General features: G+C 36.0%; 1 protein-coding gene across 1 annotated transcript; it reads left to right on the top strand.

Annotated features, from left to right (window-relative positions):
- Positions 1-1,580: 1,580 nt before the first annotated feature.
- Positions 1,581-27,293, top strand: TSPAN19 (tetraspanin 19). The gene is made up of 9 exons (XM_047065219.1): positions 1,581-1,691; positions 9,057-9,148; positions 9,237-9,309; positions 12,023-12,147; positions 18,233-18,307; positions 22,249-22,359; positions 24,512-24,655; positions 25,566-25,649; positions 27,225-27,293. The coding sequence occupies exons 2-9, from the start codon at positions 9,083-9,085 to the stop codon at positions 27,291-27,293; spliced, it is 747 nt and encodes a 248-aa protein (XP_046921175.1). The 5' UTR covers positions 1,581-1,691; positions 9,057-9,082.
- Positions 27,294-27,519: the final 226 nt, after the last annotated feature.

Raw genomic sequence — 27,519 nt, 5'->3', positions numbered from 1 at the left:
AGTGTACAAGGGATATTTCTGCATTATTTCTTAAAACTAGGTGTTAATCTACAATTATCTCAATAAAACATGTAATTAAAAACTCCTAAATACTCACTAAGAAAACAGTTAAATAGATTATGATGGATTCATAGAATGGAATACTATACAAGTCCTTTTAAAAATATGTATATTTACTATGCTCCTGTGGAAAGGTAACAAGGAAGAAATAATTGAAAAGAGGCACATGGCCAAAAAATATGTAAAGCAATATCTCTTTTGTGTAACTATACACACATTAACACATTTTTTTTAAACACAGAAACTTTCTAGAAGAATTTGAGGAACTTTCAATTTACATTTCATACCTTTATGTTGAGTGATTTTTAAAATCATGAGTAGGTACTCCTTTTGTAATTCTAAAAGCTCATTTTAATATACTCAATTTTACCCATAATCTCCCTCCTCCGAAGGAAAACAAAACAAAAAACAGAACCAGTGTAAGATGCTATCTTGTTATCAAACTCACTTAAAGTGCAATTCAAAATATTTGTTAGATGGAAAATTAGATTTTTTTTTAAAAAAACATAGTTATAAAGCAGAATGCACAGGTACACAAAACTTTATGTAGAAAGAAAAGAAGTAGAATAGGGTAAAGGTAAGAGACTTTTCCATTATATGTCCCTCTCTGCTCATCTCCTGGACGTTTAGATCGGCCTGCCCAATTACATCTCCAAGCACATACGTGATTTTAAATTGTCTAGTAGCAACTTTTTAAAAGTAAAGAGAAACAGGTGAAATTCGTTTTAATAACATTTTATTTAACCCAATATATCTAAAATATTATTTCAACATGTAGCCAGTACAAAAATTATTAATTATTAAGATCAATGTGAAAAGTTTATATTTTTGTTTTGTATGCTAATTCTTCAAAATGTGCTGTGTGTTTTACACCTACAGTCCATCTCAATTCAATTCAAGACCTTTCAAGCCCACAGCGGCCACCTGGTGGTGACAGGATGGGACAGTGCAGCCTTAGATGTATCCCACTGTAAATGGGCTACAGTAAACTACTTAAAGCTGCCAAAGATGGGAAATCTTAAGGAACTCCACTTTCAACTACTGTTCTTCAACTATAAAGATAAGGGAGGGAAATCTACTCTAAAAGGCAACTACAAATTATGAAGGAAAAAACGAAAGGAAAGGAAAGGAAAGGAGGGGAAGGAGGGAAGATAGGAAGTGTCATTTAGGGAGGGGGAAGAAAGGTAATTATAGAAATCTCCCTAGATCGTTGGGGTGGATCTCCAAGTTTTGAGTGAGCCACGAAATCTCCAAAATCTAAGAGAGCCTAGACTCGCGCAGCCACCCCTTCAGCCCGCGGGCCCCACCGTTTGTCCTAAAGCCTGGCCTCGGCGGAGAGGCGCCCGGCTCCGTTTGCGCTCCCCGCTCCCACAGCTCTGTGTCGCCTCCCGCGCCACCTACCCCAGCTTTGAGGGGCCCCGGCTCACCCACGAGCGGCTAAATCCCTCGACTGGGTTGGAAGACAGCGCGCAGAGACGCCAAACAAAGCGTAACCACGACAACAACCAATCCCAAGGAAGATGGACCGGTCTTTTCTTACCGGTGCCCCAGTAGGACAAACTGTCTCCGCTCGAAATTGGAACGAAAGCTGCATCTCAGGAGTTGGACGAGGAACTTCACATTTTTTCCAGGTAAGTTTTAACATTTAAACACTTTTAGAAAGTATTTAATAAAGAAACATTTTGTTACAATTAGCCAAGTGGAGGTAGCCTGACCTTTTAACTGTTTCTGATCTATATTTATTACTTCCATCTAGAGAATGTTCATTTGTCCATGTATAAACTGGTCCTGCCACTAAACCTTAATCTTGAATAGTGATTTGTGGGGCGGGAAGTGTGGAAAAGAAGCCAATAAAGCCTTTGCTTTACACGACAGCAGTTTATTTTTAAAAGGAAAAGTAAATAAGTCAATTATCACTCAATGCCTATCAAAAACCTCTCAATGTATAGGGTGAAAATATTTAAAAATTATTTTCTGGAATATGTTTTACTGTAAAATATTGACAGTGACACCCACTATTTTCATACAAAATTTTAAGCTTAAGTATATATCATGCTATTTAATTTTAACTTTAAAATTCATCTAAGTTTCTTTTTTTGTGGAGCAAATACATAGTGTACAAAATGTGAACTTTATTTTAGTTAATAACAGGTATTTCTGATTTTAATTTTTTTTAAGTTTGCAAAGTATTAAATTCCAAGAGGAAGTGTCTAAGCATAATTGTAAAAGATAACTGAGATACGATAAACTAAACGCAAACATTTCACTGAGCCTTTGAAAGAAAATAGACTATTTCCTGGTAACAACTAACATTGCATCAACAAAAGAATGAATAATATACAATGAGAAGTAAGTAGATTTTTGATATTAAAAACCACAGTGCCTCACTCAAGAACAGTAATGATTTTGAAAAATAAACTACCTCTGGTTTCAAATCTAATTAAAAGTTAGGATATTTTTTATTATCAAAATCCATGCTCAAGTGCCATTTTTTCTTTGTTTTTAGTTTAGTTTTGTTGCAAATTTGCAGACTATTCAAATTCTTCATTGAAAACACTCAGGCTATCGAATCATATTGAAATTCACATGTAAAAATCTTAAGATTGGTTTTATTTGTAATTATGAAACTATTCACACTTTTCTTAAAAAATATCAAATACATTAGTAATCAATTAATTTCCAGAACTAATTTTGAATAGCTAACTTAGTAGTCAACTTATTTGAATATAATGTCTAAATTGCTTTTTTTCTTAAATCTTACCCTGACAAACAAACTGATTAGCAAAAAAGAAAAATATTTAGAGTTCTTCTGAGGATAAATTCATCCATGGTGCATGTTACTACACCTATTATATTCTTATGTTATTTTTTACCTTGGAAGAAAACTGACAACCCTATCAATTAGTCATTACTTAGCTGTCATTAATATCACAAATTAAGAAATAAAATACAACAATCATCTCAAATAGTTACATATTATGTTTTGTGTGTTTTGTTTTGAGAGAGAGAGAGAGAGAGAGAGAGAGAGCAGGGGAAGTGCAGAGAGGAGACAGAGAATCAGTAGCAGGCTTCAGGCTCTGAGCTCTGAGCTCCGAGCTGTCAGCACAGAGCCAGACCTGGGGCTGGAACCCACAAACTGCGAGATCATGACCTGAGGTGAAGTCGGCTGCTTAACCAACTGAGCCAGCCAAGCACCCCAAATAGTTACAGATTATAAGTCAATTTAACTTGAAACTATTGCTTAACAGGGCGCCTGGGTCAGTCGGTTAAGCCGCCGACTTCGGCTCAGGTCATGATCTCGCGGTCTGTGAGTTTGAGCCCCGCGTCGGGCTCTGTGCTGACAGCTCAGAACCTGGAGCCTGTTTCAGATTCTGTGTCTCCCTCTCTCTGACCCTCCCCTGTTCATGCTCTGTCTCTCCCTGTCTCAAAAATAAATAAAACGTTAAAAAAAATTTTTTTAAGAAACTATTGCTTAACTATGCAGCATTTAACATAAACTTATTTCATTGCAATCTTCCTAGAAAGCATAGTCTAAAATTGAGCAGGTTAGTTTGTCTATAACATTTTAACCTGCATTTTTTTTTCCTTTTTAATACATAACTTTCTTTTCATTAAATTCTGCTCTTGTTTTGAAAAGTATCTGAATGTTTGTATTTATAGCCGATTGACCTAACACAATATATTTCCCTTAGAGAGCACATAATATTCATTGAGGAAATAAAAGGATGAAAGAGAACTATTTGTTCTTCTGATATCTAACAAGGAAAGATTTCTTTGGAAATGTTAGTTGAGTAGTGAGATTACTTTAGTTTAAAAACATTGTTCAACAGTTGTCTTAGTTTTTATTCAGCAGTGATAAAATTTAAATATCCCAGAGTATCATTATAGTTCTCAAATAGCTGCATACCAGGTGTTTGTTTTATTTTCTTGAGGATGACTATTGAGTAATAATAGTTTTAATATGTGACCTGTAGTGTTGGATTCTTAGACCTCTGCTTCTCTTTTTCCATTTAAAGACTACTGCGGACTCTCAAGTTCCTCCTCTAACCCTTTTGGTGCTCTCTGTCTGCAGCTGACACGACTACCTACTTGAGTTCATCACTTTCCTACAGTTCCCATCCCATTTCCCAACCTCGTGTGCACCTCCCTTGTGTCAGATTACTATTCTAGGGGCACCTGGGTGGCTTAATTGATTGAGCATCCGCCTCTTGAATTTGGCTCCTGTCATAATCCCAGGGTCATAGGATGGAGCCCTGCCTTGGGCTCAATGCTGAGCATGAAACCTACTTGAGATTCTCTCTCTCTCTCTCTCTCTCTCTCTCTCTCTCTCTGCCCCTCTCCCCTGTTCACACTCTCTCTTTCTCTCTAATATATTTTTTCAAAGAAAAGATCACTGTACCATAATAACATTTAGCCCAGTACTAGACTAAGTGCTTTACAAACATAATCTTGTTTAACACATCATATCTTGTTTTCACAACATCCCTTTGATGTTCCTATAATCTACATTTGCAGATGATGACATGGGGGCTTGGAAAGAGTAGCAAGAAAGTGGTTTATATCTATGGGTTTGACTCTCAGCTCTGCCAAATATTAACTAGGTGAACTCACGAAGGTTATTTTACCTTCCTGAGTCTCTTTGGTCATTGACAATCCTGGGGATAAACTTTGATGGTCAAGGCAACCCATATAAATGACATATTGTACAACATGGCATAATGTTGCTAGCCCAAGTACTTAAGCTCTATAGACCTGGTTTCAAGTGTTGTTTGGGGCTTTTTCTAACATCCCACTGCTGGCAATTCTACCTCCTGTTGTTTCTCTCACATCCTGGTACTGTTCTCCATCCCCACAACTATCTTGTACTTTAGACTACATTCAGTTGTTGTGAACTAGTACATCAGCTTCATAAAGTATCTCGCTGTCTTAGGTTTCTTTTCTAATTTGACTTCCACGCTGATGATGGAAATATGGTTTCCAATACCTGCAGAAAAATAAAAGTCATTTCTTAGCAAAGCATACCTGATCTTTCACGATCTTTACTGAATCTACTTCTCTAGCCTTATTGTTCATCTCTTGCCATTCGACCCATGCCCCCACACCCTTCATTGTAAAGCTTGTGAACACAGTGTTCCATCTGTCTTGAAATCTTCCTTTGTCTACCCCACTTTTGTCTGACTGGGACCTTCCTAAGCATCCTTCAAGGATTATCTCAAATTTATCTTCTGTCTGAAACTTCCCAGTTGTGCTTATTCCCTGTCCCCACACCTCAAACACAGAATTAAGAGTTGGCCCCAGGTTTTGATATTTGACTCCCTGACAGGTTGTTTATTCATTTTTTTGCCTCTATCTCCTGGCACTCAGAAGCAACTTAAAAATGATAATAAAAAGTAATTAGACTATTACTTAACTAGTGAAAAATGACACCTATGAATAGGGAAATCATTGTAAATTGTCTTTCCCTGTAGCTTTAATACTACTAATAAATATCTCAGCTATTGGACCATTAATTAACTAATCAGGAAATGAACAAAAGAAATGCCACACCAGGACCTTATTTGATTAAGTTAAAAACAAATTCTCTGTCTATAGTAAAATAATGACAATAATACAAAGTTCTTCCACACTACAAATATTTAAATAAGAACTTGTGTATCTTTGTGTTAGCACGTCTTTATTTTCATTGATGTTGTTTCCAGTGTGTGGGGCTTGTGACTGGAAAGATCAGCATATGACCATCCCCTGTTGTCATTCTGTGCAAATATGGCTACAGGCTTCCTTGACTTGTTGCTTAGACACCCTATTTGTTGTCTTCTAACTCTTTGACGTGAACTGCTTGCTGTGATCTGAAAGTTTGTATTCCCCCACACTTCACATGTTGCAATCTTTATACACAATGTGATGGTACTTTTAGGGTACTTTTTCGAAAATGGGACTTTTAAGGGGTGATTAGGTCATGGGTTGATCCATCATGTGTGGAATTAGTGCTCTTATAAAAGAGATCCCACAGAGCTCCTTAGCCCCTTTCCCCACAGGAAGATACAAGAGGAAGTTTGAAACCTGGAAGAAGGCTTCCAGCCATGCATGCTGGCACCCTGATCTCAGACTTCCAACCTCCAAGACTGTGAGACATAAATTTCTTTTGTGTATAAGCCACCCAGTCTGTGGTATCCTGTTAGAGCAACCCAAACAGACTAAAACACTGCTGTTTTGAAGGTACCATGAGCAGCCTTCTTACCAAGTTGGCTGACTTTGAGAATATTGCATTCTTACCCTTTTTACCTCTATGTCATGCAACATTATTTTAGAAAATGTTTCCTCTATTGATTTCCATGAGATCATACTTTCCTTATGTTCTCATTTTGTAGAAGTCTGCATTAAAAAATTGAAATTCCTAATGATGTCATTGTTTATTATCAAATATCTGCTCACTTTTATCTGTACTCAATCCCACTCTCTTTCATTCATTTCCATGACATCAGCTCCCTGTGAATAATTCCCACATTGCCTATTATATCTATTTACTTGCACTCCATTTCCAGTGGTTAACCACAAGATATATTAGGAGATATCTTCTTCTAATTCAAACTCATTTACTAAAAATGAAATTTATAATTTTCCCCCAATTTCTCTATTGCCAGTGATTATCACTATTTTATTTACCCATCCTACAGGAATCATTCTGATTATCTCTGATTCTTTCTTTTTCATGGTAACGCATCTTGAAACTGTACCCAAGCCCTCCATTTCTCCCTATAATGATCTCTTACAATGCCCTTCCCTAACTGCTTGGTATTTTGTTTGGCTCTTTTCACCCTAATTCAATTCTTTCCTTCATCTTGGGCACATAGTTGACTCCACCTCCATTGAGACCTAAGTATGTGCCAGCGGAATATGTACAGAAGAGAAGTGTGCAACTTTCATCCCACTTGATTAAAAGATGCTTGCCGAGTTTGCTCATCCTCCTTTCCTTTTTTTTTTTTTTTTAAGTTTACTTATTTATTTCTTTTTGAGAGACAGAGCATGAGCAGAGAGGGGCAGAGAGAGAGAGTGAGATAGAGAATCCAAAGCAGGCTCTGTGCAGACAGCAGAGAGCCTGACATGGGGCTCGAACATGTGAACTGTAAGGTCATGACCTAAGCTGAAAGCAGACGCTTAACTGACTGAGCCACCCAGGCGCACCCCCTCCCCCCATTTCCTTTCTGCTGGCTATAAAGCGTGACCCTATGAACAAATCTGAGAGCCAGATATGGAATAGGCTGGAGCAAGCCCCAAGCCCCTAAGATGATTTCCTAGAAAAGAACAAGTTACCCACCTTGGACTGAAAGAGAAATAAGCTTCAGTTTATTTTTGTATTTGGATCTTTTGATAAAGCATTTTAGCCCTGATTCTAACATACTAATTATTACCAAATCAACGGCCAAATCTTTGTCTCTCAATACTTCACACCAGAGTTACTTCAGTGTTCTTGTTCACTAGTCTACTTTCTCTTTCTCGTTCACAGAGGACCAGGACTTTAGCCCTGAGAACTTGTTTAGGCTGTAGCATCCCAATATTCTCATAGGCTGAAGTAAATAGAAGTGAAGCCACAATCATATACCTACAGCATACAGAAACTGAAATAAAAACCAGTTAGTCTTTCCAACTGATTCTTCTATCCAAACAGGCCAGACACTGAAGGAATCTAAAAATAAGACTGGAGGACAGAAACTGGAGAAACTAAATGGCAGTAGGAGACTTCAAAGAAGATGATAGAAGACAAAACCTGGAGAGACTCCTTCAGCTGGGAAGAACTGTGGAGTTTTAGGGAGGAATGTGACCTCAAGTGAGAGTAGGGAGGGGAAATGTGTAGACTCTAACCTAGACATCTCTTAGTCCTCCACTTTTCAGGGCATCCTTCAACTCAACAAATAGATCTTAGCAAATAGACACAAGTAGCTTCAAATTAGTCTTATTAAATCTGCTTTTATCATCTTAATTATACACTGCATGTGCTAAAACGCTGTAAACTATGGTACTAGGTAGAATTGAAACAGTGAAGGAAAAGAGAAAACCCAGAAACATGCCCAAGAAAATTTAAAGCATTCATATCTAATAAAGCACCAAAAACCAATGGTCTAGGAGTTGACTTTCCCATAAAAGTTTTAGGAAACTAAATTAAATAAGTTTTAGAGAATTTTTTAAGTTTATTTATTTATTTTGAGAGAGAGAGGCAGAAAGAAAGGGAGAGAGAATCCCAAGCAGGATCCACACTGCCAGCACAGAGCCCAATGTAAGGCTTGATCTCAAAAACTGTGAGATCACAACCTGAGCTGAAACCAAGAGTCAGACGCCCAACCCACTGAGCCACCCAGAGATCAAGAGTCACGTGCTCTACTGACTGAGCCAGCCAGGCACCCTTAAATAAGTAACTTTTAATTAACACAGCCGTAAGTTGGTTTTATTCCTTCCATTGTACACTAAACTAAATTATGCACTGATAAAATAATCTAATTCATCTACTCATTTATTCATTCAACAGATATCTATTGAGTAGCTACTATGTGCTAAACTCTGGGAGTATACTGGTACACAAGACCTACTCAGAGGTCTCACAGAGACCTCACTGAGGAGTTGACATTATTCTGGAAAAAAGGGAGGGACAAGCAGAGGTGAAGGAAAGCTTCCCAGCAAGGAAGGTGTGTTAAAATAAGAACAAAATAAAATATATTACTTTCTGAAAACTGCAAGAAGTTTAGTAAGGTGCCTATTGGCATGTTATACAAATGCCAATTTGTTATACAAATTCTTGTTCTCAACTCCCTGGTGCAGATAGAAAAGACAGACCTCATTTCAAGATGTCTTCAGCATGTCCCTATATTCTGGAGGGTGGAGGGGAATGTTACATTGACAACTGGTATAAGAAGAAAATGTGTAAATAAATGATGTGAATAGGCAGAACTATTTAAAGTTGTACTGTGGTGACTTAATAGTAAAAGTTGTGGTTATCTTTTCAGAAACACCAATATCTGGAGGGAAAAGAATGTTAAGAAAAAACAAAATATTAATTTTTAAATACTTTCTTAATCTCATTAATGGAGCTTTCTTGGTAAGACTCTTTATAATTATTTAGTAAAGAAAATGCAATGCATTTTTATTGGCAATCACAAAAATATAATCGACTGTCTTTTCTGTAGGTTCTTGGACTTTTATTATTGGGATTTGGTGCATGGCTTTTATTAGATAGAAATATTTTTTTCACAGCTTTGGGTATGTATCTATTTTTCTTTTGCTCTCTTTGTGAACTCAGGCATTCCATTTTAAATAATTGCGTACATGATTTATTCAGCAGGTGGCAGTATTTCTCTAAACTTCATTGAGTATTGTTCAATTTTTTCCCTATGAAGCTCTTTGCCAATTGGTTTTAGAAACATCTCTAACTAATAGGACTTAAAACCAAGACCATAAAGGAGAATGAATCTGGTGAGAGAGAACTAGGAACTTTGGCTGGACAAGAGCTATGAGAGAAATGGAAGACTGGATTGTTCTAATAAACTCTGGATGAAAAGATAATGGAGATCCACATATTTGATAGTGCCCAGGTTAAATAATTTCTTTTAAAACTCAATTACCATCTGCTCTCACCATCACATGGTTACAAATAAAATATAATATTATCCAAAATGAATAAAATCATTAAATGCAGGTAACTTGATAAAAAAAATCTTTATTTTGCCATTTTGTGGTATGCTGTGGTCACTATGGACTGAAGTTTAATCGGCTAAAGATTATTTTTATATACATCTCTTTGGTGGGAGGGAAGGAAGCCACAGTTTCAAGTGCTCAATAGCCAGATGCGGCTGTTGGGTATGGCTACCTTATGAGACAAGTGCAGATTTAGATTATATCCATTACCTCAGTGAGTTTTATTAAACAGTACTGTTAATCCTTAAAAATATGACAAAAAGCAGGCCAACGTCTTTCTTAGTGGATTTCAAGTAAGATAAAATATGTTTGTAGGAAAATGAAAGCTGAGTAAAAAAGTTTAATAGGTAATAAAGTGCTACAAAGTATTGAACAATTTAAACTTCAGCTACACCTAAGTGCCTAGTAACTTTATTCTCTTCCATTTGCATACTTTGCTTATGGGAAAGTATTCATGATGTCTGAGTGCATTAGTGGTTTGCTCAGAGTACAGGGGTGTGTGGAGATCTTACGACAACCTTTCTGTCTTTTTTTTTTCCTTCCCCAGAAGAGAGGCAATAATAGCTTCCACTTATTTATGTTGACTCTGTGCCAGACACTGGGCTAAGCACTTCCCATACAGCATCTAATTTGGTAACATAGTAGTTACAGTGGAGCAAAAGTCATTTCCTTTCTTCTTTCCCTCCATTATGGAATTGAGAGATAGTTCTCTTAAAAATTATATATTTGAAAGTATGTATTTAGTGAAATCTCAGTTAAGGTTTCAAGACATGGAACTGAAAACAACCAGTTTGTGGCAAGAAACTGGTTGGGTCCTCCCCTCCCTTTTATCTGCAACTTTAAATTAACTTACCCTTTTTTAAACACTGTTCTGCCTTCACCTCTCCATTTGTAATAACACCATGCTACGTGAGGTTCCCATCTTCCCTCTGCCATAGTAATAGCATCCAATAGCCTTGTGTTCTGATCTCCTTCCTCAACCATCTTCCAGAGGCCCGTGAAATAATTTAAGATGAAAATCCATCCATACAACATTAAAAGCTTTTCTCTGGCTCCCCACTGCACTGATTCATTCATATGACAAGTATTTACAGAGTGTCTTCTACATGTTAGGCATGATCCTGTAAGCTGAGGATACTGTAGTGTACAAGAAAGGTAAATACTTTGTCCTCATGGAGTTTAATTTCAGTGAGAAAGGCTGGGTTAGAGCATACAAAGTGTGCATAATTTGGCCCCTGAAAACCTGCCCAATTTCACCTGCTTCAAACCCTAAGTGCCAGCAAAGCTGAATTTCCTACACATACTGTGCTGTTCTATCATTCCAATCTAGATATATTCAGTTATCACTTAAAGCCCATGCTCAGTGTTGCCTTCTCCAGCAATCTTGCCTACCTTTACTCTCCAACCTCCTCCCCCTCCTGGATCAGATGCTCATGTACCCAGGGGTGTGCTGGTAAATATTTAAAAACCAGTTCTGGGAGAGAAAGTCTTGATTTATGGTATTTACTGATTTCTGTGGTTTAAATACGTAATGTCACGATGGCTGATTTCACAGTGTCACCGTGAGCTAAGTTGGCTTACAAATTTTGTGAAAATGTAACAGTTGGCGTTTATGAGCCAGAACAAACTGGCTCCAGCACACCACTGCCTCCACTGTTCTCCCATAAAACCTAGGGCATATTTAATTTATTTCTTCTTCCTTTTTTTTTTAACAAATATTTGGTAAGCACTCAGTGTTCCACAGTCTGTGTCATAACACTAAGCATTTAACAGTTAGTCTGTTGACTGTATAAATATATATAGTCTCTAGCACAGAGAGCTCAGTCTAGGTAGAGAGAGAATAAAATACAATTTCAATGCAGTCATATTACCAATAAACTCAGTTTCTTATAAGAAAATTGACCCACACATATTAGATACTCAAATAAGTTCATAAGTGTTTGCATATACATTAAACATAAAAGAGTTTCACCTTAGGGGAAAAAAATTTCTTTCATAGAAGACAGTGAAGATCAATAAGATAAAAGGAAAGAGATCTTTTGAGATTGAAGAATTTTTTCATCATGTCATTAATGGAAGAAAAGTCGCCAAGACTAAATAAGAGGTTCCAGAATGAAGTAAAAAAAGAGAGAGAGAGAGAGAGAGAGAGAGAGAGAGAGAGAGAAAGAGAATCCTACTGGTTGGCGACAACTGCTTACAGAAATCTTGGGCTACTGCATATATTATTAAGTAGGATTTTAATACCACTTGATAATCATTTATTTTGTGGTTTCCACAGATAAAAATAATCATCTGATAGTATATATTTTTCAAATTTTGACTGGAACTGGATCTGCTATTGTTCTTCTTTGTCTCTTGGGTTATTTGGGAATTCACAATGAAATCAGATGGCTCCTAATCCTGGTATGTATTTCATTTTAACAGCCTGAATTAATCTGTATCTTCGATTTAGAGTGTCCAAGTCACGAAATGAGCAATAATCATTTACATCACCATAACACCTCAGTATAGTGTTTCCCAGGGAATAAGGTAAATTAAGCACCTCCTCTCAAGAAACTTTTCTAGATAGAATGTTCTTGGTGAGTTTTCCATGGATCTGGACCTCTGCCCTTGCACACTTAGATGTTAATTTTCCAAACAAAGTCAATAGGAATCCATCTCCTGGGGTGAACTACAATTAACCAAACATAACAATCTGAAGACTAAAATCCAAATAAACTATTAAAGTCAATGAGCAATGTAGCTTAGCAAGATGAAAGAAACCATGTCCTTCAGTTAGCACATCTCCCTGTGGGACTGCCATGTGGAAAGCTAACTTATAACTGAGATTGCAATTTATTATTTAACAAAGGGAAATATAACTGCTGAGAGGGCCAGACTCTGGCATCTGGCTGGCACACTATCTCTCCCTAGCCATATATGTGGAAAGATAAATTATAATTAGGAATATAGACCTGAACATGAGCCATTTACCACACATGTGGCAGCTAAAAATCACGATTCACAGGCTCAGATGAAATACGGCTTTTGCCATTTTCTTTAAATCAAATCAGTTTTAATTCACAGGAGCTCTCTTGCCAAACAAGAGCAGATCTGCCTTTGCCACCTTAGGCCATTCAAACAGCAGAATGAGTAGACCCCGAAGGATCACGTGAGCTGGGAAAGTGACAGTTTTCGTGGCAGCCAGTGTAGATTGATAACCAGTGTCCAGAGTGACCACCCAGCCTTTCAGTGCTACATAAAAGCTAAGTATTTCTGCATTCTTCCTGGTAAGAGACACAATGGCTGCAGTTGAATATTGTATTTGTTTGACAAAACAAAAGAAGGGGGGAATCTAGAGGGAGGGAAACAAACATCTTATAAGTTTCAGCCTTATGGGATTGTGATATTAATGGCCTATAACTGAGAAAGCCTGATAGATCCCATCATAAGGAATGGACAAAGTAGGTCCTGAAGCCAAGACACCACACTCTTGTCTGGAGGTTCCAATGAAGGGCACTACTACTTTTTGCAATCATGTCATGTTTACTATTCTCTGAATTTACCAATACTTTTCTGATGGATACATTACCATGTTAATTCATGCAGTCAACTTATGGGCAAATTTTATACGCCTAAGCACTTTCTTTGGCTTAATGGCGATTTTGCGTACCCTTACGCCAGTTGAATAAATATTGTTTCACAATTTAAGGCTTAGGGGCAGTTTTACTTCCCTCTTTTAGAAGTTCTTGGGCAGTCTCTCACTGTACTCTCTAAGTGCTAAAAAAAATAAAAACACTGAATTTTTCTTATTACTATAAATATCTAACTACTACTAGAAGGGAATTTTCAAAGGTAAAAATCATGACTCATATATATGTGCACAAACATGTGTCAGAGACTTTATTTAAATAATTAATCATTAAGGGAACCAGTAAGAAGTAACAACTAGTTGAACGAGAATAAGATTTTGGAGATTTATATTCTCTATAGACTGTATTTGTTTGCATTTCCATTAATAGGAATTGCATTGCTATGGACAAGGAACTTTTTTTTTAATATGAAATTTATTGTCAAATTGGTTTCCATACAACACCCAGTGCTCATCCTAACAGGTGCCCTCCTCAATGCCCATCACCCACCTTCCCCTGCCTCCCACCCCCCATCAACCCTCAGTTTATTCTCAGTTTTTAAGAGTCTCTCATGGTTTGCCTCCCTCCCTCTCTAACTTTTTTTTTCCCCTTCCCCTCCCCCATGGGTTTCTGTTAAGTTTCTCAGGATCCACATAAGAATGAAAACATATGGTATCTGTCTTTCTTTGTATGACTTATTTCACTTAGCATAACACTCTCCAGTTCCATCCGTGTTGCTACAAAAGGCCATATTTCATTCTTTCTCATTGCCAAGTAGTATTCCATTGTGTATATAAACCACAACTTCTTTATCCATTCATCAGTTGATGGACATTTAGGCTCTTTCCATAATTTGGCTATTGTTGAAAGTGCTGCTATAAACATTGGGGTACAAGTGCCCCTATGCATCAGCACTCCTGTATCCCTTGGGTAATTCCTAGCAGTGCTATTGCTGGGTCATAGGGTAGGTCTATTTTTAATTTTTTGAGGAATCTCCACACTGTTTTCCAGAGCAGCTGCACCAGTGTGCATTCCCACCAACAGTGCAAGAGGGTTCCTGTTTCTCCGCATACTCTCCAGCATCTACAGTCTCCTGATTTGTTCATTTTAGCCACTCTGACTGGCATGAGGTGGTATCTCAGTGTGGTTTTGATTTGTTTTTCCCTGATGAGGAGTGACATTGAGCATCTTTTCATGTGCCTGCTGGCCATCTGGATGTCTTCTTTAGAGAAGTGTCTATTCATGTCTTCTGCCCATTTCTTCACTGGGTTATTTGTTTTTCGGGTGTGGAGTTTGGTGAGTTCTTTATAGATTTTGGATACTAGCCCTTTGTCCAATATGTCATTTGCAAATATCTTTTCCCATTCCATTGGTTGCCTTTTAGTGTTGTCGATTGTTTCCTTTACAGCACAGAAGTTTTTATCTAGATGAGGTCCCAATAGTTCATTTTTGCTTTTAATTCCCTTGCCTTTGGAGATGTGTCAAGTAAGAAATTGCTGTGGCTCAGGTCAGAGAGGTTTTTTCCTGCTTTCTCCTCTAGGGTTTTGATGGTTTCCTGTCTCACACTCAGGTCCTTCATCCATTTTGAGTTTGTTTTTGTGAATGGTGTAAGAAAGTGGTCTAGTTTCATTCTTCTGCATGTTGCTGTCCAGTTCTCCCAGCACCATTTGTTAAAGAGACTGTCTTTTTTCCATTGGATATTCTTTCCTGCTTTGTCAAATATTAGTTGGCCATACCTTTGTGCACCCAGTTTTAGGGTCTCTATTCTATTCCATTGGTCTATGTGTCTGTTTTTGTGCCAATACCATGCTGTCTTGATGACTAATGCTTTGTAGTAGAGGCTAAAGTCTGGGATTGTGATGCCTCCTGCTTTGGTCTTCTTCTTCAATATTACTTTGGCTATTTGGGGTCTTTTGCCGTTCCATACAAATTTTAGGATTGCTTGTTTAAAGATCAGAGCAGAAATAAACAATATAGATTCTAAAAAAAACTGTAGAGCAGATCAATGAAACCAAGAGTTGGTTTTTTGAAAAAATAAACAAAATTGATAAATTGATAAACCTCTAGCTAGGCTTCTCAAAAAGAAAAGGGAGATGACACAAATAGATAAAATCATGAATAAAAATGGAATTATTGCAACCAGTCCCTCAGAAATACAAGCAATTATCAGGGAATACTATGAAAAATTATATGCCAGGGGCGCCTGGGTGGCGCAGTCGGTTAAGCGTCCGACTTCAGCCAGGTCACGATCTCGCGGTCCGTGAGTTCGAGCCCCGCGTCGGGCTCTGGGCTGATGGCTCAGAGCCTGGAGCCTGTTTCCGATTCTGTGTCTCTCTCTCTCTCTGACCCTTCCCCGTTCATGCTCTGTCTCTCTCTGTCCCAAAAATAAATAAACGTTGAAAAAAAATTTAAAAAAAAAAGAAAAATTATATGCCAACAAACTGGACAACCTGGAAGAAATGGACAAATTCCTAAGCACCCACACACTTCCAAAACTCAAACAAGAAGAAATAGAAAATTTGAACAGACCCATAACCAGTGAAGAAATTGAATCAGTTATCAAAAATCTCCCAACAAATAAGAGTCCAGGACCAGATGGCTTCCCAGGGGAATTCTACCAGACATTTAAAGCAGAGATAATACCTATCCTTCTCAAGCTGTTCCAAAAAATAGAAAGGGGAGGAAAACTTCCAGATGCATTCTATGAAGCCAGCATTACATTGATTCCCAAGCCAGACAGACACCCAGCAAAAAAAGAGAACTACAGGCCAATATCCCTGATGAATATGGATGCAAAAATTCTCAGCAAGATACTAGCAAATCAAATTCAACAGCATATAAAAAGAATTACTCAACATGATCAAGTGGGATTCATTCCTGGGCTGCAGGGCTGGTTCAATATTCACAAATCAATCAATGTGATACATAACATTAATAAAAGAAAAGGTAAGAACCATGTGATCCTGTCAATCTATGCAGAAAAACCATTTGACAAAATTCAGCATCCTTTCTTAATAAAAACCCTCAAGAAAGTTGGGATAGAAGGAACATACTTAAACATCATAAAAGCCATTTATGAAAAGCCCACAGCTAATATCATCCTCAATGGGGGAAAACTGAGAGCTTTCCCCCTGAGATCAAGAATACAATAGGGGTGTCCACTCTCATTGCTGTTGTTTAACATAGTATTGGAAGTTCTAGCATCAGCAATCAGACAAGAAAAGGAAATCGAAAGCATCAAAATTGGCAAAGATGAAGTTAAGCTTTCACTTTTTGCAGATGACATGATATTATACATGGAAAACCCGATAGACTCCACCCAAAGTCTGCTAGAACTGATACATGAATTCAGCAAAGTCACAGGATACAAAATTAATGTACAGAAAGCAGTTGCATTCTTATACACTAATAATAAAGCAATAGAAAGACAAATAAAGAAACTGATTCCATTCACAATTGCACCAAGAATCATAAAATACCTAGGAATAAACCTAACCAAAGATGTAAAAATCTGTATGCTGAAAACACTAGAAAGCTTATGAAGGAAATTGAAGAAGATACGAAGAAATGGAAAAATATTCCATGCTCATGGATTGAAGAATAAATATTGTTAAAATGTCAAACTACCCAAAGCAATCTAACATTCAATGCAATCCCAATCAAAATTACACCAGCATTCTTCTCGAAGCTAGAACAAGCAATCCTAAAATTTGTATGGAACCACAAAAGATCCCGAATAGCCAAAGTAATATTGAAGAAGAGGAACTTTTGTATTACTACCATAATTCTGTAAGTTTACCCCATACAGAGTTGAATAATAGTTTAGTCAAAGGTAACATTGCATATGTCCATAGGATCAGAAAACTGGGAAGGTCCACTGGACCACAACCAGCTTTCCATTAAAAAGAAGCCCAGTAATTTTTTTATTATTTTACATTAAAATATTGTCTTACAATATTTTATAATGAAGTATTGTTTTACAATTTTCCTGTCTCTACAAATCTCCTTTTAGTGAAGATTAAGTGAGACGATGTATGTAGAAGTATTAGAAATCTAAACTTCTAAACAGATCTAAAGACCCTATTTTTGTCTCTGAAACATTTGTCTCTAAAAATAAGATTTGTAACTTATATCAAACAAACACATTTTAACTATTTTAAAGTATTAATGTTTCAAATATGTGAAATTAAGAATACTAACAGTGAGTCATTCTTATATTTTAGTTAGTAAAATATTCAGACTGCTAATTCTTTTAGATCATTATAAATTCTAGATAATATATACTACTATGTGCTGCTATGATGAAGAAGATTGCAGTGGCCATAAGTTTAAAAAATATAGTTAAATAAATGTGCAAATAATTTCATTTGGCCTTGAAGAGAAGTATTTTCAGTTTTCAAAGGAATAATTTAAATGTACATACAAATTTAATCTTATTATAGCAGATACTTTTGTTATTTTCTGTTGTTGTTACTTTGTCCATTTTTGATTCGCCTAATAGGTCACAATTCAGTGAGTTTTCTAGTGTTAGTGTCATGGTGCGTTAAGTGGAGATCCAGCTAAGTGAGTTCCCCTCTAGGGCAGTTTTAGATCCAAATGAAGGAAGATCATCAACAATTTCATTAGACCAAGTGGTCTGTTAGGGTGCCCACTGAATACTATCACTTCTGTCTTACTCTTATCCAAATGTTCAATGATTTTTTTCTTTGCCTTTTTGTTTGAATAACATCACTCATGTATATGAGGGCTGGAAACCAGCAATACCTGTGTGTATTTTAAGACAGGATATTTCATATAATGTGCATTTCCCCATCATTGTAACATCTAAAGTACATAGTAGAAGCACAGTTACCACCTCTATTTCTCTTTTGTTTTAGTATGTGGCACTGTTAATGTGGGCCTTTGGTGTTCAAGTTGTACTTTCAGGATTCATCTTCACAAAGAAAAAAGAGGTATGGAAAGATCATCCTTTTATTTGAAACCTAAAGAACATTAGACATCTTAAATTATTAAGACCTATGAGCCTATATTAAGAGCGAAAGGTAAATGTGTTTGTGGGGGAAAAGATTCAATGGACATATTACAGAATTCTGTATAAGGTCATATCAAAAAGGTGGACTATAAGGAAATTTGTCTTTAACTCAGCAGAATATTGACAGTGTGGTAAATAACAAAGAACATGGGGGAAGAGGGGGTGATAGTGGGTGTAGGGAATCCAAAATTTGTCTCCCAGCCAACCCTGGCTCCCATGACTAACCCAATTCTATTTTTCTATATAGACTTACTATACTCTATTTTTGTCAATAAATACCTTTAGACTTGTATGAATTTGAAATTTAGTTATTTAAATGAAATGAAATGCATAATTCAAATATTTGGTACAGGTATGGTCATGAGTGATATAATCAATCACAACGAGATTTATATTTATCAAATTAAGTTTAAAAAAAAAACATAGTAAACTGCCTGAAAAAAACCTTTGAGTAACAAAAATTACCTACTAAGTTCAATGGTTACCCTCTATTTTTAAAGAAATTTAATTGTTTCAGGGTGCCTGGGTGGCTCAGTTGGCTAGGCATCCAACTTTGGCTCAGATCATGATCTCATGGTTCGTGAGTTCAAGCCCCACATGGGGCTCTGTACTGACAGTGCGGAGCCTGCTTGGGATTCTCTCTCTTTCCCTCTCTCTCTCTGCCCCTCCCCCACTTTCTGTCTCTCTTAAAATAAATAAATAAACTTAAAAATTCAAAAAAAGAAAAAGAAATGTCATTGTTTCAGTGCAGCCATGCTCTGTCTCTGTATTATGGGGGATTTTCCTGTAGGAAAGAGCATGGACTTGAAGTCATACAGATCTGCAGATAACTAGAGGTCCACAAGCTACTTAGAAGTCCTAAGCCTATGTCTTAATCTGTACAGCATGGTTAATACCCACATCCCTTAGAGAGTTACCACTAACTGACAACTTCAAAAGTTTCTGCCACTGAGTAGCTACTTAAATCTCCCTTTCTGGGGCACCTGGGTGGCTCAATCGGTTAAGTGTCCGACTTCAGCTCAGGTCATGATCTCCTAACTCGTGGGTCCAAACCCCACATCAGGCTCTGTGTTGACAGCTCTGAGCCTGGAGCCTGCTTTGGATTCTCTCTCTCTCTCTCTCTCTCTCTCTCTCCCTCCCCCCCCCATTCACACTCTGTCTCTCTCAAAAATGAATTAAAAAAACTTTAATTTTTTTTAATATTTTAAAAAAGAACTCCCTTTCTTTCCTTAATTAATTTCAAAGGAACCCCTGATCAATTCCTACACTTCCTAGCCTTCAAAAATCTCTCTACATATAGAGTCCTAAGCAATGACCAAACCTCATTCCTGTAGAACACCATCACCCTCCAACTTCATTTGCTCTCCTGTGCTTGGCATCTATCCTGGATATCTAGCCACCCAGGACTTGTTGTTAATGGCCTGACATTTAGAGCTAAAATGTCTTCTCGTGTGTGTGTGTGTGTGTGTATGTGTGTGCACAGTATGTGAGTTCTGTAAAGCTGTAATGGTGGCAAAGCACTACATCCCAACCAATCGGCCTGTAACTTTTGGATCTGGTGATAGAACTTGAATATAACACCTCAGGATCCTTAACGCCTAAATTTAGTTTATCAGTGTTGTCCATGCTCTCTTAAGTATTATTCACATATTCATCTCTACTTAATTTAAGAATAAAAATGATCACCTGAGAATAATTACCATGTGCCAGAGACTGTGATAAGCACTTTATAAGCATTAGATTTTTGATTCTCACAACAACCCCTAGAGAGGCATTGTTAGTCCTACTTTCTAGAACAGGAAACTGAGGCTTTGAGAGGAGAAATATTTGCTAAAATGCATCATGGCCAAATGACAGAGTCTGGACTCAAACACTTATTAACTGAATCTAGAGGTAACAGCTCTGTTTACATCAATTTTCCTTCTACATTCACACTAGATTAAGCTCCTAGGAGCTTCTAAGTCTTTTATGCCACTTACAGCACCCAACAGTGTTCGAGGTGCACTAGGGCTACAAAGGATCCTTGTCAAAATAAATATGTGTGAGGGGATTTTCTTTATATAGAAGTCATGGAGATTAGATATGATACTCTTGTGTACTAAGATGTGATTTATCTGCTCTCTGGATCTCCCAAATAATGCTTCAGAGGGTAAATAAGGACATAAGCCTGCCCCTTCCTACAACAATATAAAATGGAAAAATATTTTCTAGTCTAAATAAAAATTAGGGGGCCTGTGTGGCTCAGTTGGTTAAGCATCCAACTCTTGGTTTTGGCTCAGGTCTTGATCTCACTGTGGGTTCAAGGCCCGGGTAGGGCTCCATGCTGGCAGCATGGGGCCTGCTTGGGATTCTCTCTCCCTCTCTCTCTACCCCTTCCTGATTCATGTGCACGTATGCTCTCTCTTAAAATAAATAAACTTTTTTTAAAAAAAAGCACATTTAAAAAATGAAAATAAATAAAAATTAACTTAGAGAATAAATTAAATAACTTACAGATCTAAATAACACTACATTATTCTAATCTTCTTAAATGCATTAAAGCATAGATATATAAGTGACTACATTAGAGTTAACTTGTACACATGGTTTAATGGTTGTAGTATTCCCACCAGTTAATTAGTTTTCATTATTCAAAGATAGCATAATACAATGAGAAATCACTAAACTAGAATTCAAATGAACCATATTTAAAAGCCTCATCTCCACATCCTTATTCATGTAAACAGAGCAAATAACTAAATTCTCGATCTATCTCCTTGTTCATAAAATGGAATACTATCTGTTCTTTCTATGTTTTACCTTAGTTATGAAAGTCACCTGAACTTTTAAATATTTAAGTAGATTACTATTAAAATTTACCTCTGCAATATCTAGGTTTTGAAATAGCACGTTCACCCCATTCTTTCACATCTGATTGTTTTTGTTATAGCATTGTGAAAACATAATTTAATTTTTTAAATTAAAAATCATAATTCTTGTATAAATATACAGCAAGCACAGATCAGTGATTTTATTTAACATCTTGATTAATGTGGGAATCAGTAAGAAATAAAAACCAGTTCAAAGGAGAGTCCAAAGAGAAGACACTTATAAAGGCTATCTCTTAACATATACAAAACACAGTTGGTAGAGGAGATATCATTTGCCCCCCACCAGGAAAAATTCATCTGCATTTCTCTGATAAAGCATCAGTTGTCAGTAGTTTCCTACAACTTACAAAGTTGTTAAATAAGTTAAAAACTGAGAAAGATACAGACCCTCATGAAATAAGAAAACCCGGAAGTTATGCTAAAGAAAGCCTAATTTCCATTGAAAAGATACTCAGTAATCTTTTTCGGCCCATTTCAGAGTTTTTCACAATTTTTCCTGAGAGTACAAGAAGAAAAGCAGAATCCTGAGACATTCAGGAGAATAGCACATAACTTTCTCTTCAGTCATAAAATAAGTCTCATATATTCCTCTTGTAGGTCACAATGCAAAAGACCAAATGCCTCAGCACTCACTGAGATTGCTAAAAGTAGTTAAAGAAACAGAAAACACAGGAATAATCAGAGAACAGCAAAATGACTAGAATACTCTTTTGTTAGGAACCATAAGGAAAGTTTCCTTCAGATTTGGACTTTTTTTCCTTTCCAAGTTTCCATTTAAAGTCCAGTTAGTTAAAATACAGTGTAATATTAGTTTCAGGTGTACAAATTAGTGATTATATATACAATAGAATATTTCTCAGACATCAAAAAGAATGAAATATTGCTATTTGCAATGACATGGATGGAACTAGAGAGTACTATGCTAAGCGAAATCAGAGAAAGACAAATCCCATAGGATTTCAGATTTTGACTTTGATGCAATTTTCAACAGATTCACCAAGTATGGCATGATAAAGTTGACTTAATCATTGCTGAGTATGGATCTAAAGATATGCCTGAAGATATACCCAAGTGGACTTTTCTGAATGCTTTACAGAAAACAGTAAGAGAAAATTAGAATAAAACTAAAAATTAGATGTCAAACATGATCACTATAGGGTAAGGGAGACGGGGAAGGGTGGGAGATGGGACAGAGGAATGAGGAATAGCATTGTTCCCAGTTACAAATCTTGAGTTTTATCCTCCTTTTGTAAATTAGATCTTCGATTCTTGGTTAACTGATGTGCATTTTAACCTGGTCTCACCTATAAAAGTGTTGGTGGGGTAATCTTCCCTGCTGCACCTGTGGGACAGAAGTCTGAGCACAGTTCTTGCCAGCAGCAGAGAAACATGGTAGTTACCATTTAAGCCTGAATGTCAGGTTTGCTACATATTAGCTTTTTGACCCTGGACAAGTATCCTTATTAATTTCAGATTCCATATTCTTAAAATGGACAGAATAACCCTTACCTCTGGTTGGCAGGAATCAATGAAATAATATATAGAATGTACAGAAAGCCTTGGATCTGGAAAATAGTGAGCAATTAATACTTGCTAGCTAATGTTATTAGGATTCTTATTTTGCACATCAAATATTTCTAGGCAGCGTACAGGAATGGGTATGGTTGCCCAGATGGTTTACAGGAATAGATCACCAGCTGGAACTTAGTAAATGCTTGATAAAGAAAATAATTTTTGTATTTACTTTTTGTAAGTGCTTTATATGTATCAACTTATTTACTCCTCTGAACCCAATGAAGTAAGACCTATTATCCTCGTTTTATAGATGAAGGACTATGAAATTGAGTAACTTACCCAGGGTCATAGAGCTAATTGGGTTGCAGAAACATGATTCAATTCCAGACAATGTAGCACTAGATTTTGTACTCTAACTACTATAGTAGGTGCCTCACATAGAAATAACTATCATTGGAGCGCCTGGGTGTCTCAGGTCATTATCTCACGGTTCGTGAGTTCGAGCCCCGCGATGGGCTCTGTGCTGACAGCTTAGAGCCTGGAGCGTGCCTCAGATTCTGTGCACCACCCCCCCCCACCTCTCTCTCCACCCCTTCTCTGCTTGTACTGTGTCTCTCTCTGTCTTTCAAAAATGAATAAACATAAAAAAATTAAAAAAAAGAAATAGCTATTATTTTTAGTATATGTAATAACAGGCATTTTAGTAGAATTGAAATATAACTATAAATGCTTTTAGTCGTACTGTTTTTCCCCTGATGCATATGATGTGTACATGTATTGCCTCTCTAGATTGCATTAGGACTGATGGCAGAGAACCAAACTTTCCTATGGTCATAAACTGATAAACAAGAAAAAAGTTCTATGTATGACATTGCTATTATTAATGAGAATCAAGCTTACAGTTCCTAGTCCTGAGTATAATTGAGACAAGACATGTAGATTTGACTGAACTCATTTTCAGTACTCACACTCTAAAGCATTATTTCAGTCATTCAACATTTCCATGATTGTTGGTACATATTGTGACATAGGCAGTACTGATGTTATAACATTCAACAACAAGTTTAGAAAACAATGAAGTATTCACTTCAACTCTGTCTTACATTCTAGGTGACAAATATATATGTTGATTCTTTCACATCTTCCCTATTCAACTTGATGGGATTGGAAATGAGATCTTTCCAATGTTTTATCATTTCTATGGCTGTTTGCCTTTTCATCTTTTTTGACTCTCTGTGGAAAATTTTCACACAATACAAAATTGCAAGTTAACATATTAGTCCTAAGAGAGTAAAAATAACACTGAATCTCTTTATGTATAATTAAATAAAAATGGCAGCATATTCTGGAGAAAAAATATAGCTACTGCTATAGTGGAGAGAAAGATATGCCTATAGTGATTCCCTTTTCTGTATTCAGTCTCAAACATAGTTTGTAGCTTCAGTAAATCAGGTATACCTTCCATCCTGGGTTCCTTTATGATAAATTCAGATCTAACAATTTCATCCAAACATAGCCCACTTATATTGTAAAGATCTTTAGTTCTGGTTAACATCAACAAAAGCAGTAACAAAGTAATGGATTAAACAAACAAAACTATACTTATATTTGTAATTCACTGCATTTCAATGCAGAATGAATTAATAACTTTTTCAGAAAAAATATTTTAATGTACATGGGAATCACAATTAACTGCCTTTTGAATATTTTATAGTAAAATTTATAGATTTCTTTTCTAGTTGCAGTGTTGTGGCCAGTACAATTACACAGACTGGATAAAGAATAAAAATAAAGAAAATTCAGAACAGGTTCCATGTTCTTGCACAAATTCTACATTAAGAAAGTGGTTTTGTGATGAGCCACTGAATGCAACTTACCTAGAGGTAAAGATAAGGCTTTCCAAGTGTTTACAGTGCCTTTTTTTGTTTTGTTTTTGCAAGTCAATTTAGAATGCTGAACAAAAGTTGTATATACAAACACTATTATTTACAGTGATTAAGTTCTTAAGCTACTTTATGAAACTGAACTCATAGTTAATGAATAATTATTATTTTAACTTTCTGAGAGTATGTTATTTAAGTGCTCCTAGAGCTTGAGATACCATCAACCTTTCTCCCCAACCCTCCTTACTGAATCACTGCAGAAAAGGGAGGCATTTTTGGCCAATCTCTGGCATATAGGATTGGTAAGGGAGCTACAATACCAGAAGTAAGAAGGTATGAGCATTGGCAAAAACTGAAGTGAGGGGACGCCAGCAGTGAACAAGTGTTCAGATAAATGTAGTAGAAGCAAGAACAGGGTTTCGTCTGTTACTTACAGGTATGGGATACTGATCAACAAGATTTCCATCCCAAGAACTTCTAATATTTTATATAGTTCACACACTGATGTTATTCTAATTGTAAGACACATTTTTTATTTACATAATTCATTCACAGATAAATAGAGCATTATGGTTTTTTTTAAGCTTCTCCTATTTGGGAAATAATCATTTTCGGTCATAGTACATACCTTGCTGAATTACAGTAGTGTGCAGAAAATTAGAGCCCTTTCTAAATTTAATAAATTTCTGATTTCAATTACATCACAACATCTTAGCAACTTAAAAAGTAGTAACAGAGATGTTCTGCTATGAGAGTAAGTTCTCTGGACTAAAAAGGCTAGTCTCCACTTAGACAATGACTTTTTAGAGTTTGTGAATTACTGCATTATGTTTCTTCTTCTTTGTGATAGAATTCTATATAAGACCATTTTCCTCTCCCAAGTCAGTCTAAATAACTTTTCTTTCATTAGGGTTGTGAAAATAAAATCAACACATGGTATAACGCTAATGCTTTAACATTAACTGGAATTAACTTTGGAATTTTGGCTTCAGAGGTAAGCTTTTGTTCATATGTTTAAAGATAAAAAATAGTTGAGTATAAACCATACATAACAAACTGCAGAAAAACCAGCTGGAGTCCTAATCAGACAAATTATACAAAAGGAGTCAGGACCTTGAGACTATTCACATCCGAGAGAGGTATGGGTCCCAACTAGAGGGGTGATATCCTTAAATCAGCCAAGTTGGATGACCCGTTAATAAATGGTCATCCTGGAAGGTAGTGACTTCATTGCTTTGTGATATATATATATATATATATATATATATATATAGAGAGAGAGAGAGAGAGATGAAGTATTTATATATGTATAAAATATATAATAATATAGAATAAACATATTCTATATATTTATTATGTGTTGTATAATAAATATATATAAATATATAATAAATTTATATATTAAATATATATTATATAATAAATATATATAAGTATATATATACTTCACATATGTTTTATATACATGTTTTATATATATGTTATATATATATTTATATATATATAAATATAAATATATATATATATACATATATATATATATATATATATATATAAAATACTTCATATCTCAACAGTGAGAGCCCACATTGGGCAGTCTTCAAGTTGGCAGACTGGAAATCTAGACCAATGTTTGACATTAGTAAATGTACTAGTTACTCATATACTCATTCATTCATTCATTCATTCAGTCAATAAATTTGGAGGAGGGAGAACATCTACTGTGTGTCAGGTACTGTATTAATGGTCAGAGATTCAATGGGAAGCAAAACAGACACATTCCATGACCTGCTGACCTGTAGGGTGCCAACTACAGATTTGAGACTCAGAAGCAGAACTTCATTCTCCAGTCTCAGTGCAGACTGATGAAAGCAGGTGAAGGCTATGGATTTAACAAAACTGTGAGAATGAATGTATTATCACAGTGTAGACTAAAATACTGCAATGAATATATAATGCATGGTTTGTTCAGAATAGGATACCGCATTTAATTTTATGCTGATCCAAAAAGGCATTGACCCGAGGTTCCATAAATTTTCTTCAACTGGTAACAACTATAGTCTCAGAATGGTGATTAAAACATTTTTATATGCATTAATGATGTTCTTTCAAAATGTTTATTCCCCATTGTGTTCATGCTTGGGTATTTAAGACAAGACTGAATGGGAGATAGTACCTGTGGTCCATTTTATCATCTACTCTTTGCACACCATCTTTAATGATTCTACACCAAAATGAAGCAGTTTTTTTTGTAGGACTGATGACACAGATGATGAACAAAAACCAGATCACAGTTCATCATGACATCTAGCCCAATGATAGCTCATGTAATTAAAATTGAAGTCTATTCGTTAGTCCCTTCATAAATGAACTTGGTGACACCTGGATTACTCTAGAAGACTCACTTTGCAGACTTCTTATTGGCAACCATATGTACCTTACTTCAAAACTTGGCCACTCTTTGATCCTTTCCCTATAAAACATGCATGTAGGGGATTGTATTGTAAGTTTTAACTGCGAATTACTCTTATTTATTATTTTGATATCTTATCATTTCCTTTTCTTCTAGGTTTTGCAAATCACATTAACTGTTTCTTTCTTCAGACACATCAAGAATAAAGTATATGCAAAAATGTGATCTCTGGACTTTAATTTACCCAGAAGAAACCAGCTAATTCTCAAAATAACCACATTGTGTTCTTTTACTCCAAAAATAAAAAAAAATGAATTACATTAAGTTTAGAACTTATTCAAGTCATTGGTTATATGTAACATAGAATTATGGAATATTATAAGAAATCACTCCATGAAATTCTCATTTTGTTTTTCAAAATATCAAATTCTGCAGTTCAGAACTTTACCTT

This window comes from Lynx rufus, unplaced genomic scaffold (assembly GCF_022079265.1).
Source record: "Lynx rufus isolate CCGP_SWC_20201006 ecotype Redwood Valley unplaced genomic scaffold, mLynRuf1.p SCAF_7, whole genome shotgun sequence".
In the NCBI taxonomy this organism is placed as follows: Eukaryota; Metazoa; Chordata; class Mammalia; order Carnivora; family Felidae; genus Lynx; species Lynx rufus.
The sequence above is the reverse complement of the archived record's forward strand: the minus strand, read 5'-3'. Positions and strand labels throughout refer to the sequence as shown.

What these genes read in the sequence shown, in the direction of transcription:
- TSPAN19 (XM_047065219.1), top strand. Translation starts at nt 9,083, where the DNA reads ATGTTAAGAAAAAACAAAATATTAATTTTTAAATACTTTCTTAATCTC. An exon ending in TGAATGCAACTTACCTAGAG is followed by an intron (nt 24,656 to 25,565) that starts GTAAAGATAAGG and finishes TTCTTTCATTAG; the next exon opens with GGTTGTGAAAATAAAATCAA. An exon ending in TTGGAATTTTGGCTTCAGAG is followed by an intron (nt 25,650 to 27,224) that starts GTAAGCTTTTGT and finishes CTTTTCTTCTAG; the next exon opens with GTTTTGCAAATCACATTAAC.